Source organism: Scomber scombrus, chromosome 12 (genome assembly GCF_963691925.1).
Source record: "Scomber scombrus chromosome 12, fScoSco1.1, whole genome shotgun sequence".
NCBI lineage: Eukaryota > Metazoa > Chordata > Actinopteri > Scombriformes > Scombridae > Scomber > Scomber scombrus.
The window spans coordinates 25,471,972-25,491,203 of record NC_084981.1 but is presented as its reverse complement, the minus strand read 5'-3'; the positions used below and the strand labels follow the sequence as shown (position 1 = coordinate 25,491,203).

General features: G+C 41.3%; 1 protein-coding gene across 1 annotated transcript; it reads left to right on the top strand.

Annotated features, from left to right (window-relative positions):
• Positions 1-254: 254 nt before the first annotated feature.
• On the top strand, positions 255-9,906 carry LOC133991542 (solute carrier family 22 member 7-like). The gene is made up of 10 exons (XM_062429998.1): positions 255-641; positions 1,175-1,278; positions 2,125-2,279; positions 4,004-4,172; positions 4,379-4,505; positions 5,883-5,992; positions 6,961-7,175; positions 7,854-7,962; positions 9,215-9,421; positions 9,831-9,906. The coding sequence occupies exons 1-10, from the start codon at positions 255-257 to the stop codon at positions 9,904-9,906; spliced, it is 1,659 nt and encodes a 552-aa protein (XP_062285982.1).
• Positions 9,907-19,232: the final 9,326 nt, after the last annotated feature.

Genomic DNA, 19,232 nt, shown 5'->3' with positions numbered 1-19,232 from the left:
TTTCACAACTTTACAATGTCCAAAGGTGGTGCAATGGTTAAAGATCAGGTTGGTTTTTGGTCGAGAAGGCATATGAGTTGATTCAGTCCTCCTGACATCTCTGCAGGGAGCAGACCTTCCATCAGTTTCATATGCAGGTAACAATTTCAGGTTTCTTTTTTACCAATTTGTAGATTTAGTTTGAAGATGTTTCACTGCTATTAACATAACAAAAAAGTGTGGATGTGTTTTCAGCAGCCGTCAGCAGAGTAAGGATGAAGTTTGAGAGCATCTTGGAGGAAATCAACGGTTTTGGGCCTTTCCAATTCGCCATCATCGCCTTGCTCTGCACCCCTCGAATAGTTCTGCCCTGTCACTTCTTGCTGAATAACTTCATCGCAGCAGTGCCTCCTCACCACTGTGACATCAGCACCCTTGATGAAGGAGGACTCTTCAGAAATTCAGGAATAACTCAGGAGCAAAGATTGACCGTCAGCGTTCCCACACGAGAAAATGGGGATCCGAAATCCTGTGAGATGTTTGCAGAGCCTCAGTTTCAACTCTTATCCAACAGCTCTAACAGCAGCGACCTGCAGACTGTTCAATGTCAGAGCGGATGGGTTTATGACAACTCCACCTTCACCTCCACCGTGGCAACAGAGGTACAATCACTCTGAGTTTTCTTCCAAGTAGGACACATTATAAGTATTTAGTTAGGTAGTAGATATTCACACTACAAAAATCATGAAGCCATAAAAAGACCCAAGGACCTGTGCTCTGTTTTGTTAATGGGTTTTAAACACAAATTCATTTTTAAAGGCTTTTTAAAGCAGATTCAGATATTTTTATTACACTATTATCCCTAAATGTTAACAGATCTAGGCCAAGAAGTCATAATTAAAGGGATTTGGTATTTATAGTATGTTCTTGGCATTGGGGGGACTTTTTAAACTGTACTTTTTTAACTGTTACTATAATCATCCCATTTAATTGAATCAAAAACATATGTGAATCATCAACTTTCTCACGGTTTTCCAGATTATAAAATTCTTTCAGTTAAAAAATAAATAGTTTTATTGCATTCACACAATAAAAAATAAATAGTTTTATTGCATTCACACAATACAATACACTGGTAATCAATAACATAATTTATATTTTAATGATCTCCTTGTCTGATCTCCTCTTCCTACAGTGGGACCTGGTCTGTGACAGAAAAAGCCTGACCAAAACCACAAGCACTATCTTCTTTTTCGGAGTTATGCTGGGCGCTGTAGCTTTTGGCTTTCTCTGTGATAAGTATGTGTGTAACAACATTTTGATGATTAAGGGTAAAATCTGACAGCTTTAATGTTAGATTGTCTTAGTATTCACTCACTTAACCTTCGTGTCGTCCTCCCGGGTCAAATTTACCCGTCTGTCTTGACTGTTCCTTCTTTCCTCCCTTCCTTCCTTCCGTCCGTCCTTCCTCCCTCCCTCCTTCTCTCTTTCTTTCCTTCCTCTCTCTTTCCTCCATTCCTTCTTTCCTTCCTCCATCCCCCTTTCTTCCTTCCTTCTGTCCTTCCTTCCTCCCTCCCTCCTTCTTTCATTCCCTCCTTCCTTCCTTCCTTCCCTCTTTCCTTCCTTCCTTTCCTTCCTCCCTTCCTCCTTCTCTCTTTATTTCCTCCCCCCTACCTACCTTCCTCCCTTCCTTCTTTCCTCTGTGCTTCGTTCCTTCCTTCCTCCCTTCCTTTCTCCCTCCTACCTTCCTTCCTTCTTTCCTCCCTCCCTCCTACCTTCCTTTTCTTCCTTCCTTCCTCCCTCCTTTCCTTCCTTCTTCCTTCCTCTCTTCCTCCCTTCTCTTTTCCTTCCTTCCTCCCTCCTTTCCTTCCTTCTTCCTCCCTCCTTTCCTTCCTTCTTCCTCCGTTCCTTCCTCCTTTCCTTCCTTCTTCCTCCCTTCCTTCCTCCTTTCCTTTCCTTCTTCCTCCCTTCCTTCCTCCTTTCCTTCCTTGACTCGAGGACAACAGGAGGGTTAAACATGAGATCATTCAAATGTTATTCATCATATCAGTAGATTTTATCAGTACCTATATATATATATTTTAAAGGACATTTACTTCATAAAAACTTCATCCTGAATTTAGCACTCGTTCTTCTTTTTTCCAGGTATGGGAGGAAAAAAACTCTCTTGGCCTCGTATATCATGTCGATGTTTTTTGGCTTCTCCAGCGCTTTTGCAAACCACTACCCCCTCTTTGCAGTGCTGAGATTTCTCACTGGATTCGGGCTGACAGGAATCACCATCAACTCAATAGTTCTCAGTGAGTAGATCCACAGTCCTCTGTGTCCTTCTCTGCAAAAATATCAAGTCGATATCTTACAATGTTACAGTCTTTTTAGTGGCAAAGTTCCTTTTTTTTGGTTACTAAACGGGGAAACACAAAGAAGGAATTTGATGCTAAAAACCATACACTGTATATAAGAAATGGACGTAACATCCGTGACGTCACCCATTGGTTTATGGACTGCTGCTCGGAAGCCAATAGTATCGGATCTGAGCAGCGCCATCTTGAAAATGTCAGGTGCATGCCGGGAAAAATAAAAACACGGATTCTACTTATATGGGCATCAGGAGGAGCATGAGGCACCCTCCTGAACCTGTGAACCAATCAACTTGTCAATCACGACGTAGCCACGCCCTAATGCATACCCTGCTTTATCGTCAAATATAAAATCAGGGAGGCCAAAATTTCACAAATGAACATCATACTGCATTGAAGAAGGCTACACTAGCGATTGAGACCATAAACACATTTTGAAAACGTTTACTGAGGTTAGAAATCAAGTGAGAAGCTGGTGAATTCTCCATTGACTTGTATAGAGACTGAAGTTCATTTGACACCAAAACGGTCGCCCCCTGGTGGCCTTTTGATAGAATGCAGTTTTAAGTTACTTCCTCGTTGGCATCATTTCAGAGGACCGGAACTCCCCGCCTGCTAAAAACACTGTAAATGTGGTGATATGACTAACTCAATCACTGCCATTGAAAGCATGGAAAAACCTCTTTCACTGTTTATATATATATATACCTGACTGCTGGTTTAAGATACATTAGAACATTTAAACTATAACAGTGGAAGTGCACTAAACACTGAGTTGCTTCTGTTGCAGTCATATGGATCTTTTTCGATGTCACCACCAACAACATAGTTTCACACTAGTGGAGAGTACAAAAAAATCTATACCACTCTCTATATGTGTGTTAAATTCAAAGCTGGAGCACAAAGACTGGAAACAAAGGGGGGACAGCTTGCTTGGCTCAGTCAAAATGTAACAAAATCTGTTCAAATTAACTAATATTCAAGTTATATCTCTTTTGTTGAACCTTTGTGTCGTCCTCCCGGGTCAAATTGACCCCGTCTGTTTTGACTGTTCCTTCTTTCCTCCCTTCCGTCTGTCCTTCCTTCCTCCCTCCTTCTCTCTTTCTTTCCTTCCTCTCTTTTTCCTCCCTTCCTTCTTTCCTTCCTCCATCCCCCTTTCTTCCTTCCTTCCCTCCTTCCTTCCTTCCTTTCCTTCCTCCCTTCCTTCTTTCCTCTGTCCTTCTTTCTTTCCTTCCTCCCTTCCTCTTTGCCTTTCTCCCTCCCTCCCTCCTTCCCTTTTTCCACCCTCCCTCCTACCTTCCTCCCTTCCTTCTTTCCTTTCCTCGCTTCCTTCCTCCCTCCTTTCCTTCCTTTCTTCCTTCCTCCCTCCCTCCCTCCCTCCTTTCCTTCCTTCTTCCTCCCTTCCTTCCTTGACTCGAGGACAACAGGAGGGTTAAGTCATATAAAGATTGAAGTGTAAAAATGAGCATTTCATGCTTATCTGAGGGCTTGTGTGTCAGACTACTTCCTGGTGGATGAACAGTAACTTCCTGGAGTTTGTACTTGTTGTCTGGCAACTGTTGAGAGACGTTAAGCTGGGTGTTGTTTAACCAAAAACAGAATACTTATCCAGTAAAATATGTTTGTTTATGTTCGTTTTTCTTGTCTCTTTCATCTCCCTGCAGGCATTGAGTGGGTCGACGTAAGTCATAGGTCATTTATTGGCGTGATTGGCAGCCTGGCCTGGTCTGTGGGTAACATGCTGTTGGCCGGGTTTGCCTACCTAGTGAACGACTGGCGATCACTGATCATGACTGTTACAGCCCCGCTGGGGTTTGCAATATTAACCTGGTGGTGAGTTAAAGTATCTTTCCTTCCAGCTCAGGGATTTGGCTCCAAATAAAGCCTTTACAGTTTAAACCTGATCAAAATGGTCAGATATACATGTTAACTATTTTTCATTCAGTAACATTTCTCAAATATCTGCTTTGTTTTAGAATCTAATTTCTCTTGTAAGTTTTTCTATTCCATTCATTATTTTATTTAAATATAACTTTTAGGTGGATTCCTGAATCTGCTCGTTGGCTTTTAGCTAATGGTAAAATGGAAGAGGCCCAGTATTACCTGGATAGATGTGCTAAGATCAACAAGAGAAAGAATTTCAATTCATCCAAATTTAAAATAGAGGTAAGTGTCATCTTAACCCTCCTGTTGTCCTCGAGTCAAGGAAGGAAAGGAGGAAGGAAGGGAGAAGGAAGGGAGGAAGAAGGAAGGAAAGGAGGAAGGAAGGGAGGAAGAAGGAAGGAAGGATGGAAGGAAGGACGGACAGAAGGGAGGAAGAAGGAAGGAAAGGAGGGAGGGAGGAAAGAGGGAAGGACGGAAGGAAAGGAGGGAGGAAGGAAGGTAGGAGGGAGGGAGGGAGGGAAAAAAGAAGGAAGGAGGGAGGGAGGAAAGGAAGGGAGGGAGGAAGGTAGGAGGGAATGAAATAAGGACAGAAGGAAGGAAGGAATGGAAGAAGGAAGGGAGGAAGGAATGTAGGAGGGAGGGAGGAAAGAAGGATGGAGGGAGGGAGGAAAGGAAGGAAGGGAGGAAGGTAGGAAGGAAGGAAGGAAGGAAGGAAGGAAGGAAGGAAGGAAGGTAGGAAGGAAGGAAGGAAGGAAGGAAGGAAGGAAGGAAGGAAGGAAGGAAGGAAGGAAGGAAGGAAGGAAGGAAGGAAGGAAGGAAGGAAGGAACAGTCAAAACAGACATTTGACCCGGGAGGCCGACACAAAGCTTAAAGGTGAATGGCTTTGTTGTGTGTGATTTAGATTATTCTTCTGTTAGTAAAAACAAGGAACAGTCACAAAAATTGGTTCAGTCTGTTTTGCATTAGCCCATTTATCACAGTGTCTACAGGTCAATGGCTTTTTTGTACAACCACAGACTCAAACTATTTCAAATCCTTAACCTCCTGCAACCTCATATGGGGATTTTGGATTTGCTGGACCTTATACTAAACTTTGACCCTTAACCTATAATTGACCTGTTGTCCTCGTTCATACATTAATCAGTAGTGAAAAACGAGATGACAGGCATCTTGGTGAAGTCAATCAACAGCCGATCCCCAGACAAAGGTGAACCAGGTACATAGCCTTATCAAATTGTCTGATTGAAACTTGTTTATTTATGCTCAATAATGTTTGTAGTTGATATGCTAATCCAAATTTGACTAATTTTAGCAATAGCAACAATCTACGACACGCTAATCAAGACGTTAGGACTGTATTATTGTTGGTGTGAAAGTAAGGAAATAAGTAGTTTTATTAATTAATTGTGTTATACAGTTAAAAAAAAAAAAAAAAAACATTGTCCCCATATGAGGACTTTCCAAAAACGACTTATTGTTCAAAGACAATGCTTAGTTTTTGTACTTATCATGTCATACTAATACCAAATATCTAGGAGAGATTCAAAATGCAGAACAAAGAAAAAGCTCAGGTCTCAGGAGGTTAAACATTTTAAATTTAAATGACGTCAAATCCAAATACACATGTCACTTAACATTATTTCTCTTTCTTTGCACAGACTCTCGCCAACATACAAGTCCTGGAAAAGCAGGACAGAAACTACTCTTACCTTGATCTAATTAAGACCCCGAAGATGAGGCAGTTATCACTAATGATGGCGATTGTGTGGTGAGTATTGCCTCAAAATGACCTACAAAGATATACAAAGCTGTCTTTTGAATCTCTTTCAACATACATTTTAAAAGCAAGCTTAAGACCTACCTTTTTAACCCTCCTGTTGTCCTCGAGTCAAGGAAGGAAGGGAGGAACAAGAAAGGAAAGGAGGGTGGAAGGAAGGAAAGGAGGAAGGAAGGGAGGAAAGAAGGAAGGAAGGAAGGAAACAAGGGAGAAAGGAAGGGAGGAAAGGAGAGAAGGAAGGGAGGAATAAAGGAAGGTAGGCGAGAGGAAAGAAGGAAGGAAGGACGATAGGAGGGAGGGAGGGAGAAAGGAAAAGAGGAAGGGAGGAAGGAAGGAGAGAAGGACAGATGAAAGAAGGAAGGGAGGAAGGTGGGGGGAGGAAAGAAAGATAGAAGTAGAGATGGAGGAAGGACAAACAGAAGGAAGGAAGAGAAGGAAAGAAGGAGGGAGGGAGGAAGTATGGACAGAAGGAAGGAAGAAAGGGGGGTGGAGGAAGGAAAGGAGGAAGGGAGGAAAGAGAGAGGAAGGACAGAAAGAGAGAAGGAGGGAGGGATGAAGGACAGACGGAAGGAAGGAAAGGGAGGAAAGAAGGAGGGAGGGAGGAAGTATGGACAGAAGGAAGGAAGAAAGGGGGATGGAGGAAGGAAAGGAGGAAGGGAGGAAAGAGAGAGGAAGGAAAGAAAGAGAGAAGGAGGGAGGGATGAAGGACAGACGGAAGGAAGGAAGGGAGGAAAAAAGGAACAGAGGGGGTCAATTTGACCCGGGAGGACGACACAAAGGTTGCTGTTGTATTTTATTTATTCATCTGTCTTCATAACACATTTCCTCTTAGTTGTTTTCTGTAGTTGGGTATTCTGAATTTTTACATTTGAATCCTACCTCTGGTGTTTCGTCATTGCAGATTCATGAGAGTTACGATAGCTTTTCCTCAGTTCCTGTTGTTCATTTCTACTCTGCAGGTACGGAGTCGCCTCGACATATTATGGCATCAGTCTGAATATCAGCGGATTTGGTTTGAACATGTACCTCACACACTTCATCTATGCTGCCATTGAAGTTCCTGCCAAGCTGATGGTCTATTTTTTACTCAACATCATTGGTCGGAGGAAGTGCCAAGCCGGCACGCTGTTGCTGACGGGAACCTGTATCATAATAAACATCTTTGTTCCAAAAGGTTTTCACATTTTCCCAGAAATGACTTCATGTTTTTGAGCTGTACTAATTTGTCCTGTTTTACTACAGATATTACTATTTCTCAGTGTTAATGAAGGAGACAGTCTTTGTGCGGTTAACACAATTAGAAAAGTGTTTTATTTTTGTTATATCACCTTTGTGTCGTCCTCCCGGGTCAAATTAGCCTCGTCTGTTTTGACTGTTCCTTTTTTCCTCCCTTACTTCCTTCCCTATGTCCTTCCTCCCTCCCTCCTTCTCTCTTTCTTTCCTTCCTCTCTTTTTCCTCCCTTGCTTCTTTCCTTCCTCCATCCCCCTTTCTTCCTTCCTCTTTGCCGTTCTCCCTTCCTCCCTCCCTCCTTCTCTCTGTCTTTCCTCCCCCCTACCTTCCTCCCTTCTTTCTTTCCTTCCTCCCTTCCTCTTTGCCGTTCTCCCTCCCTCCTTCCTTCCTTCTTTCCTCTGTCCCTCCTACCTTCCTTCCTTCCCTCCCTCCTTCCTTCTTTCCTCCCTCCCTCCTACCCTCCTTCCTTCTTCCTCCCTTTCTTCCTCCTTTCCTTCCTTCTTCCTCCCTTCCTCCCTTCTTTCATTCCTTCTTCCTCCCTTCCTCCCTCCTTTCTTTCCAGGCTTCAGATTCACAGTCAAAACACCCAGAAAAAATAATATATTTACTTGTTTTTTGTAGATCTGTGGCATTTGCGTGCTGCTGTGGCCATTCTTGGAAAAGGCCTCTCAGAAGCTTCCGTCACGACTATCTTTCTCTACACGACTGAGCTTTATCCCACAGTTGTCAGGTCAGTTACTGTTTATATTAAAGTGTTCAATTAAACTGCTACATCACCAGGGCTTCATTTATTTATCTATAATTCTGGTGATGATTTGGTCTTTTGTGTTACTTGCCCTACTGGACTCCATTATAGATGGAGTTTGTGGGTTAAACATTATCATTACCAAAGCAAAGATTAGAATAAGAGCCATATTGTAAAAAATTGCATTTCCCTTTAATAGTACCATTTAGATTTGAATGCAATTGTTGGCATATTGTCCTGTGGTGTAGTCTTTCATCATTTCATCAGGCCAGCTCACCAATTATTGTCATTTATCATGAATATTTCCATGCTGTTCTAGTTGGACTGAATCCAGCTGTGTTAAAGATGAGCTGTATATCTGTTGCCATAAACATAATGTAGATAAAGCATCCATCTCCCTTTCTTCCTTCCTTCTGTCGTTCCTTCTTTCCTCCCTTCTTTCCTTCGGTCTGTCCTTCCTCCCTCCCTCCTTCTCTCTTTGTTTCCTTCCTCTCTCTTTCCTCCCTTCCTTCTTTCCTTCCTCCATCCCCCTTTCTTCCTTCCTTCTGTCGTTCCTTCTTTCCTCCCTTCTTTCCTTCGGTCTGTCCTTTCTCCCTCCCTCCCTCCTTCTCTCTTTCTTTCCTCCCTTCATTCTTTCCTTCCTCCATCCCCCTTTCTTCCTTCCTTCTGTCCTTCCTTCCTCCCTTCCTATTTTCCTTTCTCCCTTCCTTCCTCCTTCCTTCCTTCCTTCCTCCCTCCCTCCCTCCCTCCTACCTTCCTTCCTTCTTTCCTCCATCCTCCCTTCCTTCCTTCCTTCCCTCCTCCCTCCCTCCTTTCCTTCCTTCTTCCTCCCTTCCATCCTTCCTTCCTCCTTCCCTTCCTTCTTCTTCCCTTCCTTACTTGACTGGAGGACAACAGGAGGGTTAAAGTCACTGTTTCCTCTTTTGTACCACTGTCTACACTGTCTTTTATTTTATTCTACATTTTATTCTATTTCTAGTCTTATTCAATGTATATTTATTCAGAATGTCCGCCACACCACAGCAGATCTTATCTTAGGAGTCTAACTTTGGTGTTCAGTTTCCACAAAAAACAAACTCAGGGGAAAATTTAGCATAACCCTAACCCTAACCCTTTAAATCATAGAAAGGATGCTGATAATAAATCCAATGAAATGCCTCAAAATACATTTCCTACCTGCAGTAAGGCCACACTCAGGTTTTCATGATGTATTGTGTAATTCCTTATTTCCCACCAGACAAAATGGTCTGGGCTACAGCAGCTGCATTAGTCGTCTGGGGGTGTCGATTGCTCCGCTCATCCTGCTGCTGGAGGACGTATGGACTGTTCTTCCTCAGATCATCATCTGCGCTATGGCCATCATATCTGGCCTGGTGTCTCTCCTGCTTCCTGAAACCCTGAATGTGAGGCTACCAGAGACCATTGATGACATAGAAAAGCCAAGGTTTGTAACATTAAAGCCACACTTTATGTACAATTTGAATTGGGTTTACTTTGCTGCCATCTTGTGGTCTTATCTGGTGTTACACTGAGACACAGTAATGCATGCTGGCCTTTTACTTCTGATTTTAAGTTGGGATATACCATATAACATTGTATAAAATGAAATCATAAAAAACTGTCACCACATTGTCAATTTAGAGTTTAAGAATGTGTAGAAAAATCACCTTTAAATTAGATTCATGAGGGTTTTTTTATGTTGAGAAATGTAGGAAAATATAAAATTAAAACATTTTTAAAAAGAAGTATGGCTACATAACTGATGGATGCAATAACACTGATACAATACTTTTCAGTCAAGAGCATTAATAACATGGAAATATCCTGTTCATTGCTATTTTCTTTCATTTCAGCAGGAAAGACGTCTCCTCTCACTCCGTGGAGTCTTCAGGAGTTTTCCTGGAGTCAAAGAACACAGCAGACACTTAGCTTTGTAGAGACAAGTACTGTGAAACAAGGACTTTGTTTTCTGTGTTCATACACATCATGAAGAAGTACCACCATCTGCTGTAACTGCCTTGTGTCAATGTAAACACTGGGAGTGAACACAGATAATCACTTCTCTGCTATTTGGAAGAAAACTAAGGTCAAGATATGCGTGTAACTCCAACCCCTGTTTTTTTGTTTTTATTTTTTTTAAACAGTCATTTGATGGTTTTGTTGGGGTCTTGTAGGTCATTGGGGGATGTGGGTATATTTTTTAGAAATTATGAATACAATTTGAAAAGAAATTTGTGTTTTTGTAGTTTGTAACCATTAATATAGTCAAACATTAAGGATAACTCATTCATAATGTCCACTTAAGTATTTTTTTAATCCCTGGTTAATCTGCCTGAGTATTATTTCATCTGAATGATAAACAATAAGTTTTATGCGTTTCCATACACCACTGACTTTTGTGAAACAGAATAATGTGGTTATATCACAGCAGATATAGTTTGCTTTGTTGTCAAACTTCCATCTGCATTGACTTCATCATTCATGGTGGTTTTAAGGATTCTCCATTGAAGTTGTTGCACATGTGTAGCCTATTTAAGAATCATCTAATCAGTCCTTCAGGGTATTTATGTATGAATCAGCACAGATTAAACCAACCCTCACAGTTTATTTACATTAGATTACATTCAACTTTTCACACAAAATAAGTGCCAGTGTAACAAAACTTTAAATATACAGAAGTAGTGTGTACTTACAGAAGTAAATGTATGGGTATAAACATTAAAGTGTAAGGGTGCTTGAAAATCTGAGTCAAAGATCCTCACAAAAAGTGCATGTACCATCTAAAATATATATGAAATGTGTTAAAGAGTGCATATGTACCCATCTCAGAAGTAAAATCACATCAGAATCACATTTATGAGCCAAAGTGGAATAAAAATCAAGTCTCAGTCCTGACAAATAATTTTCCTTGGTAGCTTTTTCCTTAAAACTTGTCTTCACAGGCAGTGCTCGCCCCCTCACACATAAAGCCTCTCCAATTTAGCTTTTTTTTTTTTTTTTTTTTTTTAAGTAACCAAAACTGAACCATCCCTAATGTTAAACCTAAAACTAACTTTGGTTAATGGATCTTGTCAGCAGCCCTACACACCTCTATTAGAAGTATAAGGTAACTTTAACCTTCGTGTCGTCCTCCCGGGTCAAATTGACCCCGTCTGTTTTGACTGTTCCTTCTTTCCTTCCTTCCTTCTGTCCTTCCTTCGTCCCTCCCTCCTTCTCTCTTTCCCCCCTTCCTTCTTTCCTTCCTCCATCTCCTTTTCTTCCTTCCTTCTGTCCTTTTTTCCTCCCTCCCTTCCTTCTTTCCTCTGTCCTTCTTCCCTTCCTTCTTTCCTTCCTTCTTTTCTGCGTCCTTCCTTCCTTCCTTCTTTCCTTCCTTCTTTTCTGCGTCCTTCCTTCCTTCCTTCTTTCCTCTGTCCTTCTTTCCTTCCTTCATTTCTGCGTCCTTCTTTCCTTCCTTCCTTCCTTCCTCCCTCCCTCCCTCCCTTCCTTCCTTCCTTCCTCCTGCCTTCCTTTCCTTCCTGCTTTCCTTCCTTCTTTCTTCCTTCCTTCCTTCCTCCCTCCCACCTTTCCTTCCTCCTTCCTCCCTTCCTTCCTCCTTTCCTTCCTTCTTCCTCCCTTCCTTCCTTGACTCAAGGACAACAGGAGGGTTAAAGACCTAATTCAGGGCAAAGATAAAGATAAAGTACTTCTCTAATGGTGCTCCTATACATGGTCAGACTCACAATGGACAGTCAAGACCTGGCTCCTGCATTACCCACAATGTAACTCGACTGCAAACAGTTAAGTCAGAGATTGTGGTGTGTTATGCTAGCAGCTAATGTAGCATAGAGAATAGAATAACCTCCCTTTCTAACTTTTCTATCTGTAGATCTCTTTTCACATATGCTTTATTATTTCCCAAGACCTGTAAACAGACTTTGTTGTATAAAAATTGGTGGGGTTCTCCTTTAAAGACAGACGTTCAACTGCAAGTGTTTATATGCTGACAGGGTATTTCTGAGATTCAGAGAAATTGCTAAGGTCATGTTTTACTCTCATTGGATTTTGTTATATTATGTTTATGAGTGACTTGTGGACAATCACATCTTTTCTGCAATTTATTGCAACTTTCCTGGCTAACTAGCTAACTGCCCAGACTAGTGCTTATATTGGCAGGAATATCCACATAGGCCTACAAGGGTTTTCCGAGAGCCTTAAAAAATTGCAGAAACCCCATTTACTTTCATGGGATCTTATCAAATAATTGTTGGATGATTGCAAACGTTATCACAAGTTGTTGGAAAAGCTGCTGCAAATTTATACATTTGGGGTTACAGTGACCACAATATGATGCTGCAGGGACTGTTGTGTTTTTATCAACATCAGCTGCTTGGCCACCAGCTGACTAATCATATTTATGCAGTTGTAACCTGACACGTATCCTACTACTTTGTTAAATAGGCTCATGCCAACACCATATTTTGCCGCCATCCCGACCCTCTTTATGTGATGAGCTTTTGTTATTTACTTTATTATTTTTTTATCAAGGGGAATAAGTTCTCCCTGCAGAATCTCCATAGCTGCATGGATTCTCTGAGAGCTCTCTCAAACAGAACAGCCTTTTGTGCCAAATCAAACTCTATAACTATTTGCTGTAAGCGATCAATTCCTTGGTGTGCCTCCGACTAAACATTGTTTTTGGCATCTGCCCCCAAACTCCAACCAGTGTGAGTTTTCCCAAGCAAGACTGATGGATGTATTTGGAAATCTTTCTTAAAAGTCTTTGTCCTGGGCGCGCAGGTGGTCGGGGGGGTTTGAGTCCCAGCCGGGGGTCCTTAGCTTCAACCCCCCCCCCCCCCCCCCCCCTCTCTCTCCCATGTTTCCTGTCTGTCTGCTGCTGAATGAAGGTGTCTATGTGTCCTCCTCAAAGTCTTGTCTCTACAATTTCAGCCACCGTGTCCACAGTCGGCCTTATCTCCTGTGTCCGAGGTGTCTTTTGACAGCAAGGCATTACCTGCAGTACCTCTTTAATCCCTTTGGTCATGAATAAGTAAAGGAATGGGTCCACCAGAGGGCTAAGGTAGAGCAGCAGGTGAGACAATAGCCCCAGGTATTGCACCGTCTCTTTAAATGATAGAGCCTCCAGGAGTATGCTGAGGATAAAAGGGGTGTAGAGAATGGTGTAATTTGCCCATATTGCACCTATCCCCCACACCGTCCTCCTCCTCTCAGGGGTGGAAGGGTTTGATCTGGAGCAGATCAAGGCCCTCCAGGAGTCCACAGCAAAGAAGAGGAGGAAAGGGAAAGGGGTGAGTAGAGCCACTGCGAACCAGAAGTTGTAGTTCAGTACAGCGAGGGTCATGACAGCGAATGGGGCAGCCCACATTACCAGGGCGACCACAGGAGACCGCCGGATGTCCCCACAACAGCCCCGACACTGCGGGTAAGCCACAAGGACATGGCGCTCCTGGGCTATGAACAGCATGAAGGTGATGTTGGAGATCACACCAAAGTAGAAAATGAAGTCAGTGGGGTTAGAGGAGGAAGCAGACTCAGAGCTCATTTGTTGGTCCACACTGGGACGACCTAAGAAACTAATGATGTCAGAGACCAGGAGGAACATGACATGCATGGGGATCTTGTTCTCACCTGAACAGAGAAAAAGATACAGAGGTTACTAATGATCATAAGATACTGCTACTAGACCACATACTACAATGCTTATACTCATATTAATGCTAATACTGCACCTGCCAATACCACACCATTTTTTCTTACTGCAACCATTAGTGCTACTGTTTTATCTAAAATACCACTAAGCTACTAATACAAATACTGATACTGGCATTATTTCTATTATTATGCTGATACACAACTGTATCAACAATAGTACTTCATACTACTACTGCTACTCCAATTTGCGTCATGCCCTTGAGACGCCAAACACAAACCAATACATAGTGATAAGCACAAGGAACAATGTGCACAAACAGACCGCCTGCATCTCTCTCCCATGCCCCGACCCTTTACTATACATTACCCAAGGCTTTCACCACTCCCAATCAAGGACCCCTCCTCCACACTCACCAATGAAGGAGTTGGTTGAGGCTGAACTTAGTCAAATTAATGAATATAATATATTCAACAGCAAGAACCACAATCATCATCACTCGGGTGTCCACCAGAGATGAGATAGACCCAATGCCGCTTGATTAAACATACCAGTGATCTTAAACAGCTGGTGGTACTGTATGGTCAAACACATCTTAGCAATCAGAGACCATCAACTATCTGTCTCAATAATCTTAAATTTGTCCATATTCAGTCACAACCCGTCTTTTTTTTTTTTTACTGTCACAGAATCCCAACAGATGAAATTAACTATTTTCATTAAACTATGTTTTTAGTTGAGACTTGGCTAAACAGTACTACTGGTGTAGCAACACTGATAGAGGCCTGTCCTCCAAACTGTAATTTCTATCAGCCAGTCAGACAAAACAGGAGAGGAGGAGGGATTGCAACCATTTTCTCTACATACTTTGTATGTAATGGCATTGACCTGGGTGGATTTAAATCATTTGAATATCTTGTTCTTTAGCTTAAAGCTGAATTATCACTGCTTACTATGACATATTATTACATTGCATATGACCCGGTTTTAGCTGCACTTCACTTGCTGCCTGTCAAATTTAGAAAATGATTTTAAAATATGTTATTAACTTTTAAATCTCTGCATGGTCTAGCACCTAATTATCTCACTGAGCTTTTAAGTCCCTACATGCCAGCTTGTAATTTTAAGTCTTCTGACAAGGCTGTTCCCAGGTCTAGACTGGTGACTAAGGGGGACACAACCTTTGCCATCAAAGCCCCCCTAGGACTCTAGAACAGCCTGCCTGAGGATATCAGGTCAACCAATTTTAAATCTATTTTTATAAAACTGCTCTTTATCCTCATATGGCAGCAGCTTAGTGCACCAATTTAAACTTTTATCATTTATGTCCTTTAATGCTTCTTGCTAGCTTGTTTTCTCTAATGGTATTTGCATTACTTTACAACTATGTTATCTTTGTTTTAAACTTTTGTTTTATTTCAGAATGTTTTTATCTATACAAACACACCATGTAAAGAAAGGTGCTATACAAATAAAGATTATTATGATTATTGTTATGATTACATTATACCACCAGGATATTCTCAGAGATGATCTCATTTGGTGTCATTACATATGATGCGCTAATCCTGCATGTAGACTTAAACATTCATATCAACAAAAAAGAGTGACTCCAAAGCTGTGGAGCTTGAAAATCTACTGAGCAGTTATGAACTCACTCAATATGTAAATAAAGCCACTCATCGGCATGGCAACAATCTAGATCTGGTAATCACAAAAAGGGCTAAACATTGACAATGTTTAGCCTGACCATCACTGTGTGTTCTTTGATTCCTAGATGACAAAGCTGAAACATATTTGTCTAATCTTATGAGATCACTTGAGTCATACAGCTGCAACTGTTCTTTGAATGACATGGTTGCACATTTCTACAATGCACTGTCAGATGCTTTGAAAAATGTTTCTCCACCCAAAGTTAAGAAGAGGTCTACACTGTCTGAATCTCTCCATGGCTGAACAATATAAGTGTTAGAGATTATGAGATCAAGAGAATGTGACAGCTACAATAAAATGGAGGAAAACTAGAATCACAGAAGCCATGACTGCACATAGCAAAGCATTATGTCTGGCCAAGAAAGGATTACTTTTCCGAGATTACTACAGATTATGCTGGGAATTCTCCACTATTGACCAGCTACTTAACACTGCCCCCACCCCCACCTACTGATGATCTCAGCAAATCCCGCAAAAGTGATGTAAGCATGGGAAAAATTCACATACTGTAGGTATTACAACTGAGCTCCACAAGGCTCCACAATGCAACTCGTCTACCTCGTGTATTTACCCCCTGTACCTAAAGCATTTTTAAAGCAGTTGTTCGACAGTGTTTCAACTCATGTCCTGAACATTATAAATACATCACTTCAAATAGGCGTCTTTCCAGATGCCTTTAAAACAGCTGCTGTTAAACCCTTACTAAAAAAACCCAACCTAGATGGTAACGCACTGGCCAGCTACAGGCCATTATCCAACCTTCGAGACATTGCCCCGCTAATCCCCAGATTAATGCTTGCTGGAAAACTTACAAAAACACTAATAGTGCGATGTTATAAACACCTTGTCTTTATTTTTGTGCATTGCTTTGTCATCATGTATTTTTGTAATCTGTTCTATGATAGGTGTATAACATATTGGACAATTTATGACCGAATAGCAGAGTGAAGACAAACCTTTGGACAGATTCTTCAGGGTGTAAATAGCTAGTCCAATGGCAGGCAGCCCAATAGCGAAGGTTAACCAGTTGATCACCTTGGCCACCTGGACAGTGGTGTGCAAGGTGGCATTGAGGTTGTCTGTGACGTTGTTGAGGACGGGGACAGTTGTTGTCACTGTGCTGCTGTCAGCCATAGAAGGCCATGCGGTGGCTATTTATGTGTTCAGCTGTTCAGATAAGCATAGAGATCCTCTGAGGGTGTTGCTCAACTGAAGTCATGGATGCGGCCGTTTGTAGTTTGTAGTGAAGAAAGTCTCAGACCAGTTTGATTCAAAAGCAAGACCAAAGCCATTCCTTCACAAGACCAAAAGAAACACAAAACAGTTGCACGTGTCAACATTAAAACAAAGGATTCAGTGTATTTTTGTTTAAAGGTAGAAAAGCCGGGCTAGATAACAGAGCGTTTTGTCATCTGTGTCACCCATGACCGCTGATGTGTAAAGTCTTTCCAAACTAGGCACTGAGCTTCAGTCCAGTCTTGTACTCCTGCACTGCCCTCACTCAAATTTGATTTCATATTTTCTCAGAAATAGCATCTAGAAATGTCTTGACTGGATGAGAATAGGAAACATTTATGTTTAATGGCAAACTATACATGGTTGCTTCCATTTAAATTAGATTCCTCCGTAAAAACTTAATTTAATTGTGAATGTTACTGACCAAGAGAAGCTTTAAGTCATCAAAACCAGCTCTGAGACTATACCAGACAGTAAATTGGCCATAAAACCTAAAGTACAAGCTAAAAGAGGCAAAGTCAAAAGTACAGAGTTGGTAAGAATGATCTGTGGGTTCAGGACTACATCATACAGCCATTTGAATTAATGTTCTGGTTAAAAATTCTGGTTAATTCAAGTTCAATATTTCCTTCAACATGATAGAGTTTTTTTTATATTGCTGTCTACTGAAGCCAACATTACTCCATCTTCATATTTAGCAATGTCACATTGATTAACTTAAAGTATTATCTTACCTGTGACAAACACTGAGTCAACTTCCATCCATCAAAAGCACATTTGTTGCAATCCAAAAACAACAACAATAAGACTTCATTGCTAAAAAAAAAAATCCCCCCCAACTCTCAAATGGTTGCGCAATCAGCATCACAGACAAACAGCACGTCTGTCCGAATATCACTCAACATGTTTAGTTTGAGTTTTGTGTATGTGTGCGTCAGGGCTTTGTATAACAGTATGTGACATCGTTCTTCCTAGGAAGCCATTTATTGCTGCAGCACTGAGCCGCCTTATCGCCACAGAGCTCAGCTGGCTGCTTTGAATGTGGCTGAATATTGTCCAGTGGTTTACATAGATCCCACTGGGTGTTTGGGATAATGGAGGAAGTGAATATTTGCATGAAGGGCTGATGTCAGTACATCAAATGAAACTTTATCTTAACTACTTAACCACATGTTTGTGTGGAAGTGGAACTACAGTCAATTAGCTGCAAAGCTTCTAGCCTTGAGATTAATTTACTTGCCATAAGACTGTTCAGCCTGGGAAAATAGTTGTGTAATGTCCTCTGTGGTTCTGGTGGAGCTTTGTCTTGTCTGAGAAAGTAACCCTGATGATGTTATGTTGGCTTGGACGTAGAGACTATAAATTGCTAACAGAAAATCTGCATGAAAAACTGGAGGTGTGGAGTTTGGAAGACAGTATTTACCAGACCGGGAGGGCCCAACAAAAACATTCAGTATTGGAATAGTAGCATTTTTGGATCTTAACCTATCCAAGGAACTAAAAGTCAGAATATCTTGGGCTCTGCTGCGTCAGCTTTAAAGAGGACTATGATGCACATTTCCAGGTCTATGTTTATATAATTGAGCTCAACTGGAATATCTTTGCATGATTCACTAATGCCTATGCAGCCCAGCCAGTTCAGCCTCTGTCTAAAAAAGGACGTTTTAGTTTCTGTCTCTTTAACGCCCTCTACCGAGCAGACTACTCCTTTCTGATTGGTCAGTTTCGGGAGGGTTTATAAACAAACAACAATAGTCGGATTTCACTTCTTTTTCCTGTTCTTTACTCAAAATATAAACTTCTGAAATACAAATGTACAGAGTATATAAGAATGGCTTAAACTTGATTTATTGTTGATTGTTGTGAGTGTTGAAGTTGTCTTGTGATTAAAATGCTGCTGTTGTTCTTCATACATCTATGGTTAAAACAATTAGTAGGAAGTAACCGGAACATTATTGGTTCTTATGGTTCTAACACGCAGACCTTCCTGAACTTACCATTACATTAGACGATGTAATGTTAACGCTATGAAAATGTTTACACAAAGGTTTTAAGATTTAAAATGTAATACCTCATTTTAGTCGCTATATCTGTAAGACATCCTCAAACATTTGACGTTTGCTCTTGTCATGGTAGGAAAGCCTCATGAAATGGCATTCATGATATATAATATATTATTATATATACTATTGTGTCTTTCAGAGGTTGAATGGATTGGATATTTAAATGTATTCAATTAATACCTAAATTGCTCTTCAGATATTCCAAGCTTGTTTTTCTGTGGTCAAAATGGATCCAGCACGTGGACGGTTTGACTTTCTGTCACATACTATTTGAAGAAAGCACAACATTTGTCTCACAGTGACAATGAACAATGAATAGAAATCAACTAAAACCATAAATATCGTTCTGACAGTGCTCAAAAAGAGAAACGAATCAGGACATCAGTGGCCTTTCAGCCTTTCAGATCCTCTAACACGTTAAAAGCCATCAAAGGATCATCCTTCTGCTTCACTGTCCACTCTGTTAGCCCCCCCCCCCCCCCCCCCCCCTCCATTTGGCTCTTTTCTGCCTGTCTTTACAGACATTGTGTTCAGGTCTTGCTACAGTTGACCTGTGACCAGCAGGATGCTCTAAGATACAGTGAACAGTGCTATTG